This window comes from Festucalex cinctus, chromosome 1, assembly GCF_051991245.1.
Source record: "Festucalex cinctus isolate MCC-2025b chromosome 1, RoL_Fcin_1.0, whole genome shotgun sequence".
Lineage (NCBI taxonomy): Eukaryota > Metazoa > Chordata > Actinopteri > Syngnathiformes > Syngnathidae > Festucalex > Festucalex cinctus.
In genome coordinates this window covers 15819940-15844413 of record NC_135411.1, presented here as the reverse complement: position 1 = coordinate 15844413, position 24474 = coordinate 15819940, and the positions used below count along the sequence as shown (strand labels likewise).

General features: G+C 39.6%; 2 protein-coding genes across 4 annotated transcripts in view; one reads left to right on the top strand and one right to left on the bottom strand.

Moving 5' to 3' along the window:
* spidr (scaffold protein involved in DNA repair) overlaps window positions 1–24474 on the bottom strand; it is a 52221-nt gene that overhangs the window by 34 nt on the left and 27713 nt on the right. The window contains exons 11-20 of one of the 3 annotated variants that reach the window (XM_077519284.1): window positions 19271–19426; window positions 14670–14760; window positions 13622–13750; window positions 13473–13532; window positions 12041–12239; window positions 9424–9567; window positions 7991–8084; window positions 7812–7926; window positions 5928–5987; window positions 4171–4291 (exon numbers count right to left, since the gene is read on the bottom strand). In XM_077519284.1, coding sequence (XP_077375410.1) covers window positions 4172–4291; window positions 5928–5987; window positions 7812–7926; window positions 7991–8084; window positions 9424–9567; window positions 12041–12239; window positions 13473–13532; window positions 13622–13750; window positions 14670–14760; window positions 19271–19426 — 1168 coding nt within the window. In that variant the 3' untranslated portion in view covers window position 4171. Of the gene's footprint in view, window positions 1–3908; window positions 4292–5927; window positions 5988–7811; window positions 7927–7990; window positions 8085–9423; window positions 9568–12040; window positions 12240–13472; window positions 13533–13621; window positions 13751–14669; window positions 14761–19270; window positions 19427–24474 lie in introns of those variants that run through there. The other 2 variants (XM_077519273.1, XM_077519292.1) reach the window with 2 other exon arrangements.
* cebpd (CCAAT enhancer binding protein delta) lies at window positions 2553–3900 on the top strand. The gene has a single exon (XM_077519326.1). It carries the CDS (start codon window positions 2698–2700, stop codon window positions 3547–3549), a length of 852 nt encoding a protein of 283 aa, XP_077375452.1. The 5' UTR covers window positions 2553–2697; the 3' UTR covers window positions 3550–3900.

Sequence of the window (24474 nt, the reverse complement as noted above, 5' to 3'; positions counted from 1 at the left end):
TTCGATTGTAGGTGTTGTCCATATAAGCGTTAAATGTGCGTGTAACAGTCCCGGTAATATGTAAAGAAGAGTTTTAGAAAACATGTATATTTTGAATGGTTGCATTGAAGTGAATATTACTTATATGTGCTGTGTGACGGTTATAGTAATATGAGAATACCTAGATCTCGTTTGGTTCAGTCCATGACGGGTTTGTTTGCCGTCTCATCGAAATGCGTTAAAAAAATAAATAAAAATAAATAAAAATTAAAAAAATAAATAAATAAAAATAAACAAAAGTAGCATATCAACATTTTTTGTAGCCCATAATTGCCAACTTTATGTCGTACCCTATGGAAATACTTTAACTGTCCCCTTCGCAATTACTAAACGCTCTCTACTGTATTGATAATTAGTTTCTGCCAGTTATCGTTTTCTGATCATTTTGCGCAACTTATTCAATAAAAAATAAGATAATTTAAAAAGAAGAATAAAAAAGATGTGACACCGCCACAGCTTGGAAGAGAAAAAAAAAATAGTACTCATTCACCTTGCAAGAGTGCACTTCGCCCACTGTGTGGCGCAATATCCATACACACAAAAGTTGCGCTTGAGTCGTTATGACACGACTTGAAACTTTTGTTTACTTGACGCCACTTCCCGACATGCGACACTTTGGGGATGCGAACGGCGCCTGTACATGATCACGCAGCAAAAGAAGCACGCTCAACGACACAGTTACTGTTTGCCATAATATGATTGGGTTATATGTATGGCCTACAAGGGAGTTTCATAGAAATATTTACCATAAGGAGGGAAATCACTTTAACACACCCCAAATTACAGAATAATCAGTCGGGAGAATCTTTTCAGGACATCAAATCCTCAGTGTTGAAATGGAAAAATATGCTCAAATTTGACCCAATTATTCATATGTGTGTCCCCGTTAACTATAAAATCCACAAACGTTCATGTTTAATAAACAATATCTTGTAACATTAGATTTTGTTAAACAGCAGTGTGGCCCTTATAGTTTATCAGCCGTCTCTAAAAGATTATCCTCAGCGATTATCCTGTGGTGGAAGTGTGTAAGACTGAGTTTTTCCTCCCTGTCAATCAAAATTAGCCAAAGATCAATTATCGGGAAAATATTATCTCGAGTTATTATCCTATGTTGTGTGTGGGGTGCGTTAGTGTCCCCCGCTCCCAAAAATGCTCAGAAACTGGTCACGGCAACAATAATACATGTTAAATCCGTTCAATATATTTTTTTATATAATAATTGACACTACACTAGAGTGTCTGGACACAAATTCCTTATATATTTTAGATTGGCCAATAAATGTGATTTTGTCTTGATAATCTGTGGAACCATGCTGCCTCTCACAGGTCAGTCTTGGTACTACAATTAAGTGACGTCGCGGTTGTGTGTGGCGCTGCATTGATTTGGAGTACAGTAGTAAACCACACACGATAAACAAGTCGATAATTTTAAAATTGCAACTGTCACTCTGCATCATCTCCACTAGGGCGGCACGATATTGGAAAAACATGCGATATAGTTGCTGAATACAGCGATATCGATATGATTGCGATATTTAACATGTATATGTAAGAAATTACATTATTATCTAATGAAAGAAATACATTTTTTTTCACGCGGCAAAATAAACAAACTCAATGTATTCTTAATTGTAATTACGTCTTGATAATGTTCACCTATTGGATGGCAGTGCACATTTTCGTTAAGTACACTATGTTTTGCATTTGCATTGAAACGCCCATGTAACTAAGGGCGTGGAAACCAAATAAAAAGTGAGGGTGAGGAGGGGATTTTTTTTTCAGAGAGTGCAGTAGTGAATTGTATCAGTCAGTTCCTCTCCTTCCAAGCTTTGAACGGAGTGTCTTCTCTCCTTTTTAGTCATGTTTAACAAATGTCAAACAGGAAAACCAGTCTGACTTTTCTAATTCAGATGAAACCATAAAATTCCATATCAAACTTATTGCACGTCTTTGCGATATGCATATTGCATAGGCCAATATCGCGATATCAATATATATATATATATATATATATATATATATATATATATATATATATATATATATTTTTTTTTTTTATATATTGTGCAAGGCTAATCTCCACAACTCAATATGTTCAGCATTAGGCTACTACACTATTGCATTTATTTTTTTTAAACTCAGTATATTGCATGTCTGTCAAGGGAGTTTCTGTGGGGGGTTGTTTTTTATTTCCCCCCCCCGACAGCCAAACAATCCCCCCGCCCACCCCCCCAGTATGCCCCTTGTTGGATATCAACTATCCGTGGGCCAGAATTTATCTTGATCCGAAACTTTGCAGCAGTATGTAAACAACTCTGAGAGCCATTCATGTAGTCGTAGTAGTTATTTGGGAAAAAAAAGAAAAGAAAAAAAAAAAACAGGAACATACACGCCCACTGTTCCCTTCGAATGGGAAGTTACCGGAGATCACGTGACCCCGCTCCCAACTTGACTGGCCCGCCGGAGGGAGGGTGCGCGTGACGTCACCGCCAAACGATACAAAACAGTGCGCCAAAGTTAGCGACGAGTCAGAAGCGTCAACTTGACAAGGCGTCAAAAAACGCGTCCTGACACTTCAGCGAGCAAGGATCAGGAAGTGACTCCGGACCAGCAAACGCAATCAAAGCGCCCCGCGTGGACGAGCCAGCAGAGTTCATGTGTGACATATACAGTCTTGACCCCCACGGCGTGTCTCCACCATGCAACATGAGTTGGGCGATGGAGCCCGCTAACTTCTACGAGAGCGTCAAGCTGGGGGGTCCGCCGCAGGGCCCGTGCAAGCCGTCCTTGCGGACGGAGGAGGGGGCCACCATGGCGGAGCTCACCGCCCCGGCCATGTACGACGACGAGAGCGCCATCGACTTCAGCCAGTACATCGAGTCCATGACGTCCGTGCCCAACCTGGAGCTGTGCAACGACGAGCTCTTCCTCGACCTCTTCAACACGGTCAAGCAGGAGAAGGCGGAGCTGTATGCCGCGCAGGGCGCAGCGCTGCCCGGCTGCGCGGTTCAATACGCCGCCGAGCGGAGGTCCGACTCGGCGGCGCTGGACAACAAGGGTCCGTACGGGGCGCCCATCAAGCAGGAGTCCGACTGGAGCGACAGCGACATGTCGTCGTCTCTGCCGTGTCAGATCGAAACCTGCGCCCAGACCTCGGTCAGCCTCCCCACGGGGCAGCCGACGCCGCCCACCACGCCGGAGCCCGTCTCGGCCAAGGGCTCGCCGCGCAAGTCCGGCCGGGAGAAGTCCAAGAAGGCGGTGGACAGGTTCAGCATGGAGTACCGACAGCGGCGGGAGAGGAATAACATCGCCGTGCGGAAAAGCAGGGACAAGGCCAAGATGCGCAACTTGGACATGCAGCAGAAGTTGATCGAGCTGAGCTCCGAGAACGACAGACTGCACAAAACCATCGAGCAGCTCACGCGGGAGCTCGGCGGCCTCCGAGAGTTCTTCAAGCAGATGCCCGGCGCCTCTTTTGCGGCGAGCGTCAGCGCGGAGGGTCGGTGACCGGGGTGACGCCCTCCTTTTGCTAACAAACTTTTTTTTTTTTTTGAAGACATACCTCAGAGACGATTTGTTCTTTACCATCTGTACCAGATGTATTTTAAGCTTACCATAATGGCACTGGAAAATATGATGATGATGTTGCTGCCATATTTTTTTGTGGGATTTATTTTTCTCTCTTTGTATTAAATTATTTTACCACTGCATTTACATGATGTCATACATACCTGCCATGGTACATGTTTTGTAATTCCAGACTTTGTATAAGAGCCAGAGCATGATTTTTTTTTTCTATAGTTTGTATGAAACATTTTGTTTATGGATGCTACAATAAAAGAAACAGCTGTAAATGTGCACACTGGTCTGTGGCGTAGTGAAATGCAGTAACACAACTTTATTCTAAAGTTTTTAAATAAACGCGGGACAAGTGCAATATGCTTCATGGAGCACGTGGGCGGCTTTGACAGGAGGCACGCTATTGGTCCAGGCCGGGCCTGTCAACCGCCACTCCACACCAACACCACCACCACCACCTCGATCGGCTTCCTGTTGCTCGCCTCATGCAGTCACCAAGAGGCCTTCAAAAAGGGGAGGGGGGGGTAGACCAAAAAAAAAGAAAAAAACCTCAGAGGCAGATTTCTTCCAGGCTGATCCATAGTGAAGGTCTCCTGGAGACCACTCGGACGTAAAGAGTGAGGGGCCCCACTTCTTTCCCCAGCACACTGGACACCTCATACTCTGAACACTGAAACCACAAACATACAAAACAAAATGTTTAGCATTACATGATAGCAGTTGAAATTGTTTCAGTTCATCAACATCATTTGCAGTGGGAAACTAAAGACCCCACCATAGACATGATGCCTCGCCCCCCACTAAAGTTGGTAAATAAATATCTGTTTAATTATGTGCAGTAAATTTATGATATCTAAAATATTTCCTCAAACAGTAGCCATTCCTGTAATAAATGCCATGCACCAATTAGTCCATGGGTGCAAACAAATAAATGCTACTCATTATTACTCATTTTTTTTAATTGCAGCACTTACAACAAAGTATTGTTCAAGGTGGATGCTTTTATAGATATAAAGGCCAAATAGTGACACCCCGCATACCTGCAGTTTGGCATTTGTGAATTCAAATGCCGGTATTTGCAGATTTTTGGGAACCTATCCTCCATTATTTGCGGTAAAACTCGCCTATTTGTAATTTTCTGTAACGTAAAAAAACAAACAAATCCAAAGAAAATAGATTTTTGTCTTTTGTGGCAAAATATTGACTACGGAATACATGCTATAGCGTCTATTCAGTTAATATTAACTGTCAGCTCTAACACACACCAAAAAAAAAAAAAAAAAATCAAAATATTTTTTCACTTAACCGTGTTTTCACCTGTTCCTTCAACCACAAATCCAACAGAAACTGTGTTCAATTTGTGAGTGTCACTAAAATGGCGTCCCATGTCTACTTTTGGCTCCACAAGCAGTCATGGGACGCCATTTTAGAACCAATAACAACAGCTTAGCATAACATCATTAAAAGCCTATCTGTGATCACTGGTTCATATTGTCACTATGTGGTGGTTCCAGCGGTTTTGCCAAAATGCTAACTGCCACGTTGAGCTAGTGGACTTTCCTGCTGGCCCGGCACCATCAATGGACAGTAATTCTTGTATTTTACTTTGCGGTCGTCGTCATCATCGTCATCATCGTCGTCATCGTCATCATCGTCGTCATCAACACTGACGTGTACAAACAGGTACTGTACATTGTGTATCATCAAAATTGTTGATGTGTACGTACAGGTGCTGTACATTATGTACCTGTGTGGTTAGCTGTAGGCTATGTATGTACGCTACTGTACCTTTAAGTGTACAGCAATATTAAAAGATGTTGAAATGCTTGATATTATCACTATTGGTTCAAACTGTTAATATAAACAATTATAATTACTTCTAGGAAACTTTATTTGCTAAAATTCGCTAATCAAGGTTGGCTATCTATATCATATGAGTATCCATCCATCAATCTTTCTATGCAGTGCACCAATTACTCATTGAATGTCCAGGTATCATGTGAAAGTAACTCATGCCTGCAAGCAGACAAGCGTTTGTTGGTCTGAGTTGATATAAATCAAAAATACTTATTTACAACTATCCCACAGAGATTCTATCAATTACATAACGATCACAAAAGTAGTGTAAACTTTTATATATCAACAACTCAGGGATTAGAGCAGTTTTATCGCCAGATGAGACTTTACAGAAGATCAATGCGGTGCAATCAGAGCGCCCGCCTCAGCCCAGTGTTATGTAACAAAGTGTGTATACTGTACTTGGAGAGGAGAGGGAAAAAAAAAAAAAAACGAAAAAGAAAACCTACCGCAGTTGTACGCTCCAGCCCGGCCGTGTCAAGAAGGGACATGATCGTGCTTTGCTGCAGCTGTGTGGTGGTGAGGGAGAAAAAAAAAATGAAGGTGTGTTGACATTAATGCTGCTAATAATCCTCTTAAGACTGTAAATTAAAACTAATGACTCACCACTAATGTGCACCAGATGCTGACTGACACATTGACCCCCAGTTTAAATAACATATACTGCGTATCAGCAGAGAGCGCGCTGATGGTTTTATCTCTTTGCAAGACTGATTACAAGTTACACAATAACACGATATTGTATGTACACGTATATAAACACTTAAACATGTTTGCATCTTTTTCTATGGAACCCAAATTGGCGCCTTCTTAAAATAATCGCCTGTCATTTATTTTTATTTTTTTCAGATTTCCCAGGAAACACAAAAAATTGAAACATTTGCATCATGAAGAGATGATTCAGGCAAATTAAAATTTTAATTTTTTTTTATTTTAAGTGGGTGACAAAATATTGAATTTATTTTAAATATGAATATAAATGGCTATTTTTCCCTCTGACTGTCCAAAATCGTCAACTTTTTAAAGAGAGCCCAAAAACAGCAAGTTTGTTCAACCATTATAATTTCACCGTGAATACGAGAAAGCCATTTTCAACCATTTTGATTGTTCAATATGTCAAAATAGCATATACTTACGGACTGACAAATAGTATAGATTTGTGGGGAAAAAAAACATGGAATTCACCAAAATGTGACTCATGCGCTTTTGGTCCGACGCCAAATAATCTTAAATCATTTGAAGATAATTGTCATGTTTAAGGATAATTTATGTCTTACTCTTGGAAAATATACTGATACATGAGAGTAACTTAAAGTAATGAATGAATGATTAAATGACTGACATTACGTGAAGTTTGTAATAACGTCTACTACAACAGATTAAAATTACTTACAACCACTAAAGGGCACCACCTGATGTATTATGCTTATGAAGGTTAAAAAATATTTTTTTTAATTTTTATTTTTTTTATTTATTTATTTTTATTAGTGAACAAATTGAATACGGAAGCATAGAGCTGCCAATTTGGAGTAAACATTTTTGGCTGGCGAATATGTTCGACCATACTCGCAAATATGTTTGAACGTACTTGTAGGCTACATGCTACAAAGATAGCATACCTTCCCATAATGCCACGGGGTATTTCCACATGCGTGAGTGAAAAAAATGATGAACCTAAATCATGCACGGCATACATAATAAATCGTAACAGTTATGAATAAACACTGTTTTTTTTGTCTACTTAATTTTCTAATGAATTGGTAATGTGGCCCAAATGCCTAAAAAATGGGGTTTTGTTTTCACTCGCGCATGCACAAATAATACCCCGTGGCATTATGGGAAGGTATGCTAACTTTGTAGCATGTAGCCTACAAGTACGTTTGAACATATTTGCGAGTATGTTTGAACATATTTGTAAGTATGTTCGAACATATTCGCAAGTATGTTCGAACGTATTTGCGAGTATGTTCGAACGTATTTGCGAATATGTTCGAACGTATTTGCGAGTATGTTCGAAAATATTTTAATACTTTCGAACATATTTGCAAGTATGTTTGAACATACACGCCAGCCAAAAATGTTTACTCCACATTGGCAGTCACCCAGTCATTAACAGTGGCATGACATCTATTTTCATCTCCAAATTCAAACAACTCGCGCGTTTGCAATGTGATTCTGTCAACTATTCCTCAAAGCAAAGGTTTTGAAGTCTGTGTGTCCAAAAAAGCTAAAGAAAAAGCAAAATTCACTTGGTGATTACCACCTGGTGCTAATCTTGAGATGCTCATTTACAGCATGCGGTATAATTCTATTATCTTAAACTGCACACTCACCTCAACCTTAATCGTGCAATTTTGAAGAGAAGCAGAGCTTAAGAAAACTTTCATTTGCACTTTGGTGATTGGCTTGTCCGTCGTCGACTTGCATGAGGCACAGTGGAATCTCCGACTGTGACATAAACAAACGAGTCAACGACAACAGCCACGGGGCTCTTCTCATCTTGGAAGCTTACCCTGGCAGAGGTGTCGGTTCTAATTTGTGGCTTCCACAGAGGCTGCACACGGGCCAGGAGTACGACGCGCTCTCATCCACACCAACGATCAAACCTGCGAAGATAAAAACGCACATTTGTATGCGATGATCATAAAATAGTCGGTGGTAGTTGATGTGTCAACATCTTGAAATCGGTTTTCATTCTTCCGACAAATAAATCTCATTTAAGGACCTTGGAATTGGAATACTAAAAATACATTATTTATATTTATATATATATATATATATACGATTTAATCTTCAGGAGCACCCAATGAATTTTTAATTTTTTTTTTTTTGTGTGGACATTTTTGTTATAATAGGATGTCCAAAAAAATCTTAAGGACCCATACCCGAAATTAAACAACAAGCCGACCATTTCTGTTTGGCGTTTTAGGTTTTATATTAAACTCTTGCTAAGGAATTTGTCCAAACAAGCCCCATCAATTTTAAACTGCAAAGCTTTTACAGTTAATCTAATGTGTGCTGAGGATGGCGTCAAAATCTGAGGTTCAAGGCTTCTCATAAAGATGGAAAAAAACTAGACACCAGTTTAGATGATCCACCCAAAATTGGATGGTCTATTACAACTTGAATGCACAAAGAGGTCTCAGAGATCTATATCGAAAATTGACCAACTTTTTTTTTTATTCAAATCAAGGGATTTGCCCAACCTCAAATCAATGTAGGAATCCTTGACAAATGGATGACACTAATCAGCAAAGTTTTAATATCAACAGCTATGCCATCCAATGTGGGCGGAGCATGACTTCAAATTATGACGATCATTTATGAAAATTCGCCATGAAAACAATGCAAGGTCTTGTTCATCGCTGCTTGCAACTTTTCAAAAATCCAAGATGGCAACGAGACATAAAGCAGAACCACATCTATCTTACTCCTCTCACACGCTTTTAAAAACAACACAAATATGCTGCCTTAAATAAGAAATTGATAACAAGTTCTAGCACATTCTGGGCCCGGGCCCTGACTCCACTCATCATTTCCAGCAGATACGATTCACACTTGAGCGCAAAAGATAATGTTGTATTTATTTTCTCCGCCACCTGAGCAAACATGTGCGGACAGAAGAAGCGAGAGGGGTCGCGGGGGTGTGCACTTTGCCCCTCCACTGTGACACGCACAAGTCGACAGATGCAGATTATTATCTGATTTAACATGTTTTGGGACTTTTTTTTTTCTTCTATAAGACACATTTGCACAGTTGGAAGGAATCAAAGAAAGCAAACACTTTTCTCCGAAGGTTTGGCCCGTCACGCTGCCGAGGCAAATTAAACGCGTTAGTGTTGGTTTTCTAGCAAACATTTCAAACCGAAAAATGTACATTTGGAGTGTTTTCATTGACTCAAACTCAAAGAGGTACCTTGATGGTATATGGTGGGTGGGGCTGACCTGTGAAAGTGCACAGCGAGTTTGGCGTAACCTCTACATCAAGTGGATCCAGTCTCACCGGTTGGGCCGGGGGCGCCTGTGTCGAGCGAGAGGTTACGGAGTCCGCGACTTCAATGATGGAATGTTCCACGCACAACAGGACACCTACATGCATTAAAAAATAAATAAATAAGAAAACGTATGTTACGATGGAAATGTCTTGAAAATGTGGAATATATCTCACCAAAGAGAAAATTTATCAAACATTTTAGTTTAGGATTCCTTCCACATTCCAAAAACATGAATGTTAGGTTCCTTGAGGACTATAAATCAATGGTCTCAAACTTGTGGCCCGGGGGCCATTTGCGGCCCTCAAGATGATATTTTGAGGCCCCTTAAGCCCAATTCACACTGGCTGCGGAACGGACGCGGTGCGTTTTCTGTACGGCGGGCGTACGGACGCCGCAAAGATAGAATGCATTCAAGTCTACGTGTCACATCAGCAGAGGTGCGGTAAGTCTGCGGTGTGGAACGACTGCGGCGATGCGGAAGATTTCCGCAAACGTTCTATTTTTTTTCAAAATTCCGCATCCGGATTTTCATGAAGCTGAAGAAATTACACGAGCCGGACAGGAAGTCGAACGTCTCGCATCAAGGTAAAGCGGGTATATTTCAAAATGAAACCGTTTGCGAACTCTTTTTTTTTTTTTTTTTTTTTTTGGGAGGGAAGCTAGCTAACTACATAGCGTGACATGAGTCGGACATTTTAGACAATAAAATCAGCTCAGAATAAATTAAACAATACAAAATAACACTATTTAAACACAAAACGTACTTACCCATGGTAAGAAATAAAGTCCAAAAAACATATCGATGTGGCAACAGGCAAGTGGCTATTGTTTACAAATAGGACTTTATATACACGGTTGTTATCGCGTTGTTATCGCGTGAACTCAACTCTCCAGCGTGAACCCCACGTGATCTTGTGGTCTGGTGGGTGCAGATTTCCTGACACGCAACACACGTGACTTGCAGTCCGTGCGGAAAATGCGCCGCGTCCTTTCAGCAGTCAGTGTGAATTGGGCGCGACATCAGAGGTTAATGTTAGTACAACACTAATGTTTTGTTTTTTTGCCGTGTCAACTTGGGCATTTTGTGTGCGGGTTTTTTGTTTCCTTTTTTTTTGTTTTTAAATCACTTATTGACTGCCATAGCTCCGGCTCTTTTGGCAAAATGTAATTCTGAAGTGACACTAAGTGAAGGAAAAGATGTCCTGTCACCCAGTTCCAGTCATCATGACTCAAAACTAGACAAGCTGAGGACTAAGCAAAAGTACTAGTGACTCAGTAGCGAGATGAGAGAGAGGACTGGGTTGCCAATCTTGTTGACGTTCTGAAGAATCGTTAATGTCCTGAACTGTTATTAATGAAGACTGAGAAGATTGGATTAGTTGTATTTTATTTTATTTATTTTTTATTTTTTAATGCTTGAGCCCCTTTTTGTGGAATATTTGATGCGGCCCAGGCACACTCAGAATCCATCTCCAGGGGCCCCTACATAAGTTGTGTTTGAGATTCAATTTGAACTCCTTCGCTAACCAAAACAGCAGCACTTACTGAAGCAAGTACTGTATTAAAGCAGGGCTTACAGGGGAGTCCATGTTTACAGTATGTTTTCAGCAACTTACTGTTTTTTTTTCCCCTCTCATTTTGTTTTAAATGCCAGTTTCACTTCACATACTTTTTATTGTTTGAATGAAAGATAATTTGCATTGGTGAAAAAACACCACCGATAGACCCTCCACGGTAATCATATGGCGACGATGCAATAATGAAAAAGGGAAGATAAAAGTTTTTGCTGCATATTTCACAGTCACATGGTTCAATTTTTAGCAATACATTCTCTTCTTCCAACTTGTAGTAAAAGTGTAACATGTAAATGGAAACATAAACACATAAAGCTCATTGGTAGCCTCTCTACGACTGCGCTTGTTATAATGATTAAAAAAAAAAAAAAGTCAACCAGGTTAGTCAGCTAGCCAAAGATTATGTAACTAAAACCAGCCCTGTAATCACCATCTTGTGAGTTAGTCCAAGCCATTATATAATATTTAATATTTGTGTCAATTAGGACATGTTGTCATTTCCCGGTGTTAATGCTTCTGGCATGCAATTTGAGCGTATGTGAATGTGAGTTGTTTCATGTGTTTCGTCATTGTTAATACATCCATGTCACTTGAAATTCATATGGTGGAAAAAAAAAAGGAAAGATATACGCATGAAATTGGAATTGGGTACTTGAACCTGCAGTGTAAATTCAGTCCTAGAGGAATGGTCACTATTTGTAAATAAGAATTAATTCTCAACCATTTTTACCTGGTTCAATAAAATAAATAAAATACTGCGATTGGCTGGCAACCAGTTCAGGGTGTACCCCGCCTACTGCCCGAAGCAAGCTGGGATAGGCTCCAGCACCCCCGTGACCCTTGTGAGGAGCAAGCGGTTAAGAAAATGGATGGATGGATAAATAAAATAAATACAAATGAAAAAAAAAAGGAAATATTGTAATTCTAACAATAACAGCCTAATAACGGACTAATAATATTTAACATTGAAAAGAACAGTAAAAGAAAGACTACCATGTTCCTTGATGGCGTCTGTGAATGACAAGCGGCACGCGGCGGGGTCATTCAGTGCTTGGAGGACACAGGAAGTGAGCGCACAGGAAGCATTCACATGCAGTGCCACTGTTCGCCTGCAGGGCCTGTCGGGCGAGCTGTCCTGCAGGCTCTGGTCTGTCAGCAGCAGCCAAACCTCACCTTGACCTACTTCGCAGCTCTGAGGGCAGAAAGAGACGCAAATGTTCACAATGCAACCTTGAAAGCAAAGCGCTAGAAGGGAAATATTAAGTCATCTTAGCGCTTACGTTTATGTGTAATTGCTTTAACCATACGGGGTGATTCACTCATCTCGTTAAACACACAGCGGTACTTTGCCAGCGGAGCCGCACACGCACGTCTAATCGGTACTGCAGTGCACAAAGTCCACCTGTAGCCGCTATCTCATCCTGGTCAAAGTTTAAAGGTTTGACCAATCAATAGCAGAGAACAGCCGAGCCTCGCGCACATTATCACGCGTAGTGATACGAGTGCTTTTTGCCAATCTTATCAGTTTGGAGGTCAAATAAGATTAAAAAAAAAAAAAAAAAAAAAGGTGGTTTGAGCGGCTTCTGGCAACCTATTTATTTTTTATTTTTTTGGGGGGGTGAATTCATTCAATTTTAGTGCTAAATTAAAAAAAAAATTAAAGCTGTTAGCAGCAACAAAAAGAATCACCAAACTTTGACAGCATGTTCTGCAAAATAGCTTAGCAATTTAAGGATGAAGTCAAACCCAATTTATTTATTTATTTATTTATTTATTTGACAATATGTCCTATGCAGCCTCACTAAACTAAATATGGTGTTCTGGTTAATATTGCGTGAGTGTAATATGAGTTAAGCAGCAAACTCTCAGCTAACAACCAATCACAGCGCGGCTTCAGAAAACAGGTGAGCTCTGATTGGTTGATGCCTGAGCAACATTGATGTCATCTTCAGTCAACAGCAAGTGGCAAAATGGCCGCCCCCTGAGATGGCTAAAAAATGGCTGGATTTTGCTTTATAACTCATATTCTAAAAATGTTATATTAATCAGAATGTCATGTTTAGACTAGTGAGGTCACATATAACATATTATTGTCAAGAAATGTTTAAGGTTTGACTTCCACTTTAAGCATTGCCCATCTGTCTATTTCTGATTAGGGCTCATTTGGGTGAATTCGCCGGAGTAGAACTTGCCCAAAATGGCTGCTTCAAACCAAAATGGTGGACTTCCTGTTCAATTTCGGGCACAGTTTCCTGAGACTTCTTAGTTCATTTTATTGTGACAATTTCATGTCAGTGTGTGAAAAGCGTGAATCTTTTAGAACCTCTTTCTAGTTGCACGTGTGCATCTTGAGGTCCACCCGAAAATGAAATTGATAATTCTGAACAATAACATGAAAAGTGAAAAAAAAAAAGCACAGGCCTACCTGTATTCTCTTGTAAACAACAGTGGCAATAAAACTGCAACAAAATGTTTTGTGGTCACTCTGCAAGTGAAAAAAATAAGAAGTTTGTGGTTTTTGGCAATTGCGCAACTTCATTTTTCATATTACTGCCTGCACGAAAAGTGTCTCACTTGTAGTATATCTCGTAACGTTCGACCTGTGGACGGAAGGTGCAGCGGCGACACGCTCGGACCTTCTCCCACGGGTTCGACGGAGCTCTCCTGACCTGACAGGAGGTAGCAGAAGCTCAGGGGACGGCTCTGAGATGAAAATGTGACAATTATGATGAACTTATTTCAAAAAATGCTTCAACATGTTGGAAATTTAGCCTCATTTCTTGTGATTTTCTCAAGTTGATGTTGGTTGCTTTAACTTGCCTAGCAACCAAACAACAAAGCCCACCCTCGAGGAAGTCATTGCATATAATCAAGTCAAGTTTAAACAACATGGACGTGTCAACAACATCATTTATGTACGAATTATGTGCGAATATGTACAAAACGGTCAAAATGTCACATTTATTTTTTGCCTCTCTGTAATTGGCCAATTTTGAGGGGACGTTCCGGTGGTCTGTGCATACAGGTTGTTCTATTGGTTTGTGCAGGCATACATAACGTTTCCAGCAAGTGTTGGAATAGGGCTGTGCAATTAATCAAAATTTAATTACAAATATTACACTTCACAATTGCAAAATCAGCATAATTGTAAAAAAAAAAAAAAAGATTAATACTAATTTTTGAGTTGTTTAAATTTACACATTTGCAACTTTTTTTTTAAACATTTTGCTAATTTAAATAACTTAACTAATTTAATACATTTTGTTTAATTGAAAACTTGCATAATTATTGTGTTTCATATCATTTTATTTGTCTTCATATTTTTGTTTTTTTACATTTATGCATTTTCTTGTTCTGTACAAAAAAATAAATGATCGTCCTACTGCACAGTGCACAAGCTGCAATCCAACTTCAAGTTTTTGCCAACATAAATAAATAAATAAATAAATAGATATTATTATAAATTCTGTTTGGTCCAAAAGGAATTCACATAATAATTTTTTTTATTGGTCTTAATATTTTTAAAGGCTTAAAACATTTTCTTGTTTTGTACCAAAAAATAAATAATTGTTTGAATAATCGTGATTATTATTTTTTCGAGCTGTCTTACGTTGGAACTTACACTGTGCATGCTTGGTGCGTTCCCATGGCAGTCGAGGGGGAGCTTCAGTGGAGGCCACAGACTGTCTATCAAGCTGAAAAGACTGGAGCGCCTGAGAGTGAGACAGGATGTAGAGTAAGGAGAATAGGGTGGGGCAGATGGGGGGGATTTGTTGCTGAATAAAGGACTTTAGTGGAACTTTGGCAAGCAGTTTCACTTCCACTGTAGCGCGAGGGAGGCAGGGCATTCTCAACTGCTCATATATGCTTTTTGCTGACTCTTCTCAATTCCCGCTGTCATGCTGTTGCTGTCATTGTTGTGAGAAATTATTAACATGATCATTGTCTATTCCAAAAGCTCAGGGACTTTTGCAGAGGATATTGGCTGGCCGTTTCAATTTACTTAAATCTAACATTTAATTGGTAATCAATTATTTCATATTTGTAAAATTAACACGAGTAAATCAAGTGGAATTTGCATGAAATCTGGTCGACTTCACGTTTAAATAGATGCATTCAAGTTGAAATAACACGAGACAATCACAGTTCTATGCTGAGAAGTCATCACAAGTTTGGATGAGTAACTAAATGCTAGTGGAAAATTTGTGCTCTTTGCTGTGGTAATGTTGCTTGTGGCACAGTGGGCGACTGGTTAGACTTAAGCGCCTCACAGTTCTGAGGTTGCGAGCTGAAATCCGGGCTTCGGCCTTTCTACTTTGGAGCTCGCATGTTCTCCTCGTGCCTGTGTGAGCTTTCCCTGGTGTCCTCCCACATTCCAAAAAACATGCACGATAGGTTCATTAAATACTTTAAATTACTTAAAAAAACTGATTGGTGATTGATACAAATACAATGCAAACAACAGAGGCCCCAGAATTGAACCCTGTGGAACACCACACGTTCCGTTGTACATGTCAATTCATATTGCACATATTCATCAGACCACTTTCTTGTTTTGCTCGACACAGTTAAGGGATTACAATAAGATATCACACGACGTACCATCACAACAGCCACAAGTTGACTAATGAGTGCACAGATAGGCTAATCAATGTAGCGTAATCACCCGCTGCCAATGATGGTCAAGCGGGGCGTATCATCACAAATAATTTTAGTGGGGTGTGTGTCATCACCTGAGACTGAGGCACCGAACCCCCTGGGGTTCGATCGAACCAAGGTTAAGAACCACTGAATTAAGATGGACCCAATCCTAGTAAATTAGTTAGTTAACCACAATACAATAACAAATACATACAAGTACATTCTGATAAACCAATAAAATTGCTTAACGCTTAAAAAACCCCCATTTTGATTGTGTGGAAATTCTTTCCATGATATTTTTCACTGAGAGCATTATTTTTTCAGCGTGCTGCATTCTAGTCTTGAATAAATATTTGGTTTAATATGTACACACACTGAACGACATTACAACCAATCAGTTGTGCAGTTACAATGATTAACGTAAATTATTATTATTATTTTTTCTGCTTTTTGTTTTTTAATTGTTGTCTAAGGTGTCAAAAATTAGGGATAGATCGATTATCGGCCGGGCCGATATTTGGCATTCTGACAAATATCGGCCTTTTTTTTTTATTTTTTATTTTTTTTATTTATTTATTTTATCTGGAGGCCAATATAGCTGGTATCTCACTGAGCGGTGAACGTGAAAGTAGCAAATTTGGGGTTTTCATCAGGATTTCTAAAATGTTCACAGAGAGTTTTTACTTGTCAAAAATGTTGAGTGTCAAGCACGGAGGCAAAATGGATCCCATTTTCATAGTCTTTGGTATGACAGCCGTGGACTGAGCCCACAACCTCCCAGTCTCGGCAAAAACTAGGCTACTGAGCTTGTGAGCTATTTACTTGCTTTATTTAATTCCGCTGAATACATGCTAATGACCCTTGAAGCAATTTTGACCCTGCAATTTTTTTGTTATAATTTTTAAAACAAAGCTGTCTAATCCTTATATGTTTCAAATTAAAAGTAAAGCCTTCAAAGTGTTGAACATTTGAAAAGCTGTTTTTACAAACATGCTTAATGGCGTTCAAACAAAGTTACTTTTTAAAATTTTGACATATTTTATCTTTTACTGCAAATGAATATCGGCTTGAAATATTGATTATTGGCCTCCTTGACAACTAATATTTTGAAAAAAAAAATATATATCAGTTTATCACTACCAAAACTGTCAGGGGGAAACACAAGTCTGGCCAAAACCAAGTTTAAATGCATTGTAATAATGACTAATATCACAGAAATGTGATGACTAGTGAGTAAATATACAGTGTTACAGCAAAAAACATGAATTGTAGCCCCCTCCTCCCCCATCACCCCACAAAAAACAATTTAGAAATTGACGTGACACATTTGTACTGCTTGATTAGCCTTAATCTCCCCCAATGACAGACGACTCATGTTTGGACATGGTCCATGCTGTCAAACCGAAACTTCGTCGGAAGGGAGGAAAGAAAAGGGGAAAAAAATGCCATCATGCGTTTACGGTAGTCAGTGAATGCTGCTCATTCATCTGTGCTGTGCCGTCTTATCAGCGACTTAGTCAGCTTTGCAATCACAGGCGTCCTTTGTAAGGAACCGGTTCTGCAGCCCATTCGAGTCTCGTAAGACTGCTTGAGGATGAGTAACATTGCATGCAGCCACACTTGTCAGGTTCATCGTCAGGTAATTTTTAGTTTGGCATTTTAAGACGTGTCTTTCTTCGCATTTATTTCATGGAACTTTTTTCTGTTTTATTTAATTTTTTTATTTACGTGACACACGTCAAACAGCACTTGACGGATGTTGGTACGGAAAAAAAATGTTGCTCCCCCCATGATGGCAACATGAGTAAGCCGCATTGCTAGTGTCGGTGCCAAAGAGGCCTCGTGCCTGACATTTACGAGGCCTTCATGCTTGACATTTGAACAAAATGCGCCTCTTCAATTTTTTATTTTTTTTTATTTGCCAGGAGATTGATATGAAAAACTGACACCACTGCATAGATACACAGGTACAACTTAATAAATCAGAATATGGTAGAACAGTTAATTTATTCAGTATTTAACAGTGAAACTCGCGTTATACTGACAAATTCATTCAACAATGGGGGGAAAAAAATCAGAAGGCCAATTACAACTAACTTTTGTAATAATATATATATTTTTTTATTTCAGATATTAAAATTTATTGAGAGGTGAATTGTGTGTTTCAATCATAAAAGTAAAAAATACATAGAAAATATATTTCCCTCTGTGTGTTGTAAAACTAACAATGAATTTCGGTGGGTTTGGTGTCATTTTATTGTTGTGTTAGGTCACAACGGTCCGCTGACTGCCTTTCACTTCATGTCCCTCACATGAGATGTAACATTAGTTTGCTGTCGCCAAATTGTGGAATGCACCTTGGTGGACCTTTAAAAAATGCATTTGTTCATATTTACATCCAAATAAGATGGTTTGTTTTGAGTCAAATTAATTGATTTCTTCTTTTATCTTAAAAGTAAAATATGATTTTGTATTTTACATATGTATGAGTGTATTTAACTATTTGAGTCCTCGCTGTCCTGCAGAAAAAAAAAATGACAGACTTAATTTAAAAACAAGCATTACCACTTATTCCCACCTTTAGACAATTTCACTGGAGTCAGCCTGAAACCACCAATGCCATCATTTGGAAAATTTTAAATTTTTTCCCCCCCACAAATAGTTACTATATCAGTCAGTCTACATGTGTGTTATTCTAATAAATTACTTATTGATCTAAAGTGTCTAAAATGTCTTGCTTTCTTTGATGATGCCGTGTTAATGGTTGAACAAACATGCCATCTATTTTGGTCTCCTGAAAAGTGCAGAATTTGCAGGTAGGATGATCCCGCCCGACGCCAGCTAACCACTAGGTCACCGTGCTGCCTGGCTTTGGAACAGATGTTTCTTATTTCTTATATGAAAATGGTTTTGAAGTTTAAACGGTGTCGGACGTTGGTGATTTCACTCTATTTGTCTTGACATTCAAATGCCGACTGCAAATAACTGAATCAAAACAGTTCCTCGAAGTAAATCTCATTTAGCCAAGCCTCAGCCACCCCGCCACATGTTTTTTCACTGCAGCCAACAACATGGCTCATGTGTGAGAATTGAGAATGGGCTCATCCATCACTGACCACCTCGAGGAACTTTATCTGCTGAGGACATAAACATATCCCCCCCAGCCCTGCCATGAAATGCTCTCGTGTCAGTTCTTCTAACTGCTGCTAATCTCGGACTCTGACGATGGTTGCTCACAAGGGACTCGTGAGTGTGCAGCCTCAGTATCATCTTACATGTAAACACAGAAGCACGACTGGCAGGGCAACGTAACAAGTTTCATGAGAACTGCAGAGTGACAGCAGAGGGGATGTTCGGCTTTTCACATAGGACGGTAAAGTCCTGTGCATGACAAATTGAGCTTCAAGAAGCGCACTTCCGTCCTTGCCGCTTTACGAGCCTCAGCTATCTGACTCATGTCATCTTTTTCCCAGAGAGATACCAGACTGAGATAAGATAAAATGCCAAATAGCCCTATTAAAAGCCCAAGTATGTGGCTGTTAAGTTGATTTTCACCTATAATCCCACAAAGACGAGTCTCACCTTTCTCGGGTGACACGCTGCACTACCTTGACACCTCGGAGCACGCACGTATGCCCGCGCCACGCCCGGCAGTACTGCGGCAGGTCATCCTGGGCCAGTAGGTGCAGCTGCACTACGCTGAACATCCCAAAGCTGTCCTGGACCAACACACAAAGCCTGGGAATGACAAGCATCATACATGCATTAATATCCGCGTTCAGTTTCATCCAAAAAAGAAAAAGAAAAATACACAACAGAAGAATAAAGACATAGTATTCCATGAGAACTGCTCATAACACACCAGTAATATCAAAAATAAATTGTCAATATTAATAAGTAACATAATCAACATATGAGTGAAGAATTTGTCTTAAGTCCTTATGTGAATGAATACCGGTAGTCTTAAAATTACAAGAAATATATTGTAATATGTTAATAATGACGTATCGTATCATAGTATAGTCAAATTTCTATTATAACAAAAGTTATATGTGAAAGAGAAAAAAGTTCAGATTTGTGAATTAAGGTTATAAATTTGACAGTTTATGTGTCCCCCCCGAATAGTGCTATGTGAAAAGGTTTGTAATATTAGTCAGTAATATTTGTCAAATAAAGTGAACTATAATACGGTTGTTGGCGATAGGGAGCGGGCTGGCCAGTGAATAGCAAAAATATAATTGTTTGTTGGTTTGTTTATTGAACATATAAACCTGCAACAAAAATACTGAAATAAAAATAAAAATATTAAAAAGTATATATATATTTTTTTATACATGGTTTCAAAAATATGAAATTGAGGGTGCAACGCAAGAGAAATCCCTTATTTGCAACATTTTAAAAAATTGTAGTATTACAACTTAATTTAAGTCACGTAACATGAGATTATTCATACAAATGTATTCACTTTTTTTTTTTAAAGCGGTAATATTACTTTCAGAGAAAAATGTGCATATTACATTACATTTTTTCCTGAAATTCTTATATTATATGGGGGGTGGCATGGCTCAGTGGTAGAGTGAACGTCTCCCAACCTAGAGGTTGTGGGTTCAATCCCAAGCCGTTGTGACCATGTTGACGTGTCCTTGAGCAAGCTATTAAACCACCACTTGCTCCTGATGCTGCGCCATCAGTAAATGAATGCAAAGTCTTTGAGTGCCTTAGTAGGTGAAAAGGTGAAAGACCATTTGACATATTATGACAAGTCACTATTTTAATGACTATAAATTCCAACACAAATGTGATACTATATTGTCATGTTGTGACATTAATTTAATAAATAATGACTACTATCATAAATAAACGTTTCCTCTTAAATCTATGACTCAATGTGGGAGCTCGTGATACAAATGTTAAAAATGCAGTTTCTGCCTTCAAGGCTTTTATCAACATTCCACTGAAATGCTCATACTTTTCAATGTTGTCAGTTTAAAGTTTGAGCATGTGCAGATGTCCGAAAACACTCTTATTATATAGCAATTCCTCACAGAGTGCTAAACCAGGTTGCATTCCTACAATCACTGTCCGCCAAAAAAAAAATCAAAAAAAAATCAGAGTTTCCAGCAGTAATGCAATGCAAGAGTTGTCTCGGTGACACTCTGTGTTTATGCTGGTGGCTGGTTTGACAGGCTGCTGCTGACAGAAAGGACCTTTGGCCTAAAAACACACAAGCCTAAGTGGTGTGTATTCACGAGCTGGAACCGCGACAGGCCCTCGGTATCTATCTCTGGCAGTCAAGTCCAGACACGGGCGAGCCGCACCAGCTCGCAGGCGTAAACAGTGGAGGTTAAAATCCCCCGCTGAGACGAGCGAGGGAACGGGAGGAGGCGGGAGAAGAACACTGGGAAAAAAGGGAGGGAGGATCGTCAGAGCGCCCGTCATGTATGTGCATGCTTGCGAAAAAATTCCAGGCACTGGGAACGTTTGGAGATGGTTTTCAACCACCTGATTGGGACTATAAACGTGCACGTTGGTAAACAAGAGGTCGGCCGTGTGTTTGTTCATCTAGAAATAGATGTCAAAAACAACATTCGCCACATGACTTTTCATGCTGGACGCCAGCGTTCTAACCAATTGTTTGCATTAATGCAACACCTAAATTCATCTTTGAAAAAAAACAACATATGGATTGACTTGTGAGTCAGCGCAGAGTGAACAGACCCCACCCGGTCTGGAACTCATTTTCGAAAATGTGTCACTAACAGAACACGGTTCACACCACAAGAGTTAAAACGTCAGGATCACTTCTGGTCATTCCAAAACATCAAAAAAATACCCACATTTTTACCAGTCAGACATTGATAAATGTTTGAGCGAATGTTTTGTTGTGGTCAAGAGAAACAGAACAGCTTGTTCCTCATGAAACAATTGCTGAGATAATGTTTAAAGGGGACATATTCCGGAAAATGGACTTTTAAGTGCTTGTATGTTATGACTTTGCAGTGGCTGGCCAAACATGAAGTGCAAAATTAAACAACACAATAAATCCACTAAGATCTGCCAGAGTGAGAGCAGCAGTATGCAACATTATTATTCAGATGCACTAGACATTCACATCCTCCACAGGTGTGAAACTCTCACTAGTATGACAAAGACAAAAGGTAAGCAGAGCTGCACTGAGTTTCTGCTGGATGCACAGACTAGCATTAGGTAATGGCGTTAGCGTCTGATACGTGGTACCGACTTGATTGCTCAGTAAAGTTGTTGAATGGTGGCGAATGAAGTGAGTGAAAACTTCTTTTTTTTTTTTGTCTTTACAGGTTATTGCTCTCACCCCCACCCCAAACCCCGCTTCCCCAACTATTTAAGGCTCTGCTTGTGGTCATCAAGGTATCGAAAGCCATACTGGTTCAGCAATATAAGGGGAAAGGTTCAATTCAAAGGTTCAAAGTCAATTACCAGCATAAGACAGGGGGCAGTGCCTAAACACAGGCTAATTTGAGTGTGGCCAGAAATTGGGTGTGTAACATGTGTTATAAGTCTTGATAATTGCGGTAGTTTTTACTAGGGGTGTTAGGTGATTAAAATATTTAATCGTAATCGCATGACTACATTAGTTAACTCATGATTTATCGCAAATTTTATATCTGTTCTAAATGTACCACAAAATGTACAATAATTCTACCCCCCACCCCCCCTAATTTTCATACTCTTGTTAACATAAAAGTGGAATAGAAATATGACTGCATCTTTTTGTCATTGATATAGTAATTTCATAATAATTCATGAAATTTAGTAAAAATTAAAAAGATGTACTGTACTGTAAAAATCGAATGTAATATTGATTTGTGTTGACTGAGGTAATTTTTCTGCCACTAGATGGCATAATTGCATTTGTAAGACATTGGTGACAGCTCAGTGCATCCCCCCCCCCCCCCCCCCATATTAAGAGCTATCTAATATTAAACATAACTTGAAATTTTGCACATTCTGCAAATTTGTAAAATACAACTTTACCACAGTCTCTACAAATATATGCATTATTAATTATTAAATTTATTATTGCTAAATTTTGACATGGACGTGTCGGCTGTGTTGTGACTGGAATTCCCCTAGTACAGGCTTTCCAAGTAAGAGGCAGTCAATAATCACACGTTTAAAAAAATAGTGGTGTTAAAGGAACTTTAAATTAACGCACTAATTTTGACCCCCCTAGTTATGACATTATTAAGGTGTTTCAGAGTTGAGCTGCGGCCACAAAGGCAGGCCAAATAAAACTATGGGGAAAAAAGGAGTTCAGAGCAATTAAAGAGAAATTAATATTTAAAGAAAACAACAAGGAATTGGGGCGACACGGTAGATGACTGGTTAGCACGTCCGCCTCCCAATACTGAGGACGCAAGATTGAGTCCAGGCTTCGGCCTTCCTGGGTGGAATTTGCATGTTCCCCCCCCGTGCCCGCGTGGGTCTTCTCTGGGTACTCCTCCCACATTTCAAAGACATGCATGGCAGGTTAATTGGGTGCTCCAAATTGTCCCTAGGTGTGCTTGTGTGTGTGGATGGTTGTACCCCGCCTACTGCCTGAAGCCGGCTGGGATAGACTCCAGCACCCCCGCGACCCTTGTGAGGAATAAGCAGTTAAGAAAACAAGGGATTGATCATGATTATTATTTATTTTTTTGCCATTGTCAATCAACAGCTGACTGGAATATATGTGTGATATACTTGTAAAGTGAATACTTGATTTGCCCATGTTGCCAAGTGAAATCTTGTGTGATCACAATTGATAACAATTCAACCTCCATATTTGTGCAACTTTTAAGGTTCAATCCTGAATTGTATGACTTCAGCAACATTCGGGTTTATACTAGGGCTCACAAAGGAATTGTATTTATTCTTGTCATTGTTAATCCTTGATCATATTAGTAACAGAAGTTGACAAGACATTATTTTTTGTCAATAATCCTCAATTAGAAATGTTTACAGTATCCCCCGCTGTTGGAGCCAAATGCGGTTAAACAAATATTCTGTTTTGCTCTCACTGCAGCTTGTCTCAACATGAGCCCAAGAAAAGAAAAGTGAAATATATCTGATCCAAGACTTGACAGATAACAAATCGGGTGGTTGTACCAGCTTGACACAAACGAGAAGCCTCCTCCTTTTTGGCCGTTGACAGCCCTGCTTCCTCATAGTGAGACCCCCTCACTCTTTCAGTCACACTCACAGGCTGTTTTGAGGAATTTGTTATTGCGAGCAAGCGCAGAATTCTTAGCAGCGCAACTTTTTTTTTTCCAGGAATTACGATCCACTTACTCTGCGTGCACGCACACACATAACTTGGCAACGCACTGAGTAAGTGACCCACGCAATAAGAATACAGCAGAGAGGCCTCATCGTTGCAGGGGGGTGGGGGGTCAAGCGGAATTCCTTTCTGAGTGTTGTCCACCAATCGGTGCAAGTAGGCTGATAAACAAGGCTGAAACAGGATCCGTGCAGCACATTTTGTTCCTTCGCGGCCGCAGAAAATAAAGGCTCTTCTCACTTCCTGCAAACAGTTAATCTTCTTGTTTATTCTACTCCAAATTTACAGGAACTCAACATCTTCACCAGGCGTAAATATCGCCCTCATCTAGCCTTCTCCTGGGTGTGTTAACAACAAAAGTATCAAAAACATTGTGAGTGAGTCATTGAGGCTGGGGACCTGACATGAGAAGCACAAAGTGTCCTCGTCGTCACACAGAGCAGGACCACCAGGATGATAGTTTAACCCACTTTTTTTTTTTCTCTCG

Bases quoted from the DNA above. Each gene is read 5' to 3' on its own strand.
- cebpd (XM_077519326.1), top strand. From the start codon at position 2,698: ATGTGTGACATATACAGTCTTGACCCCCACGGCGTGTCTCCACCATGC.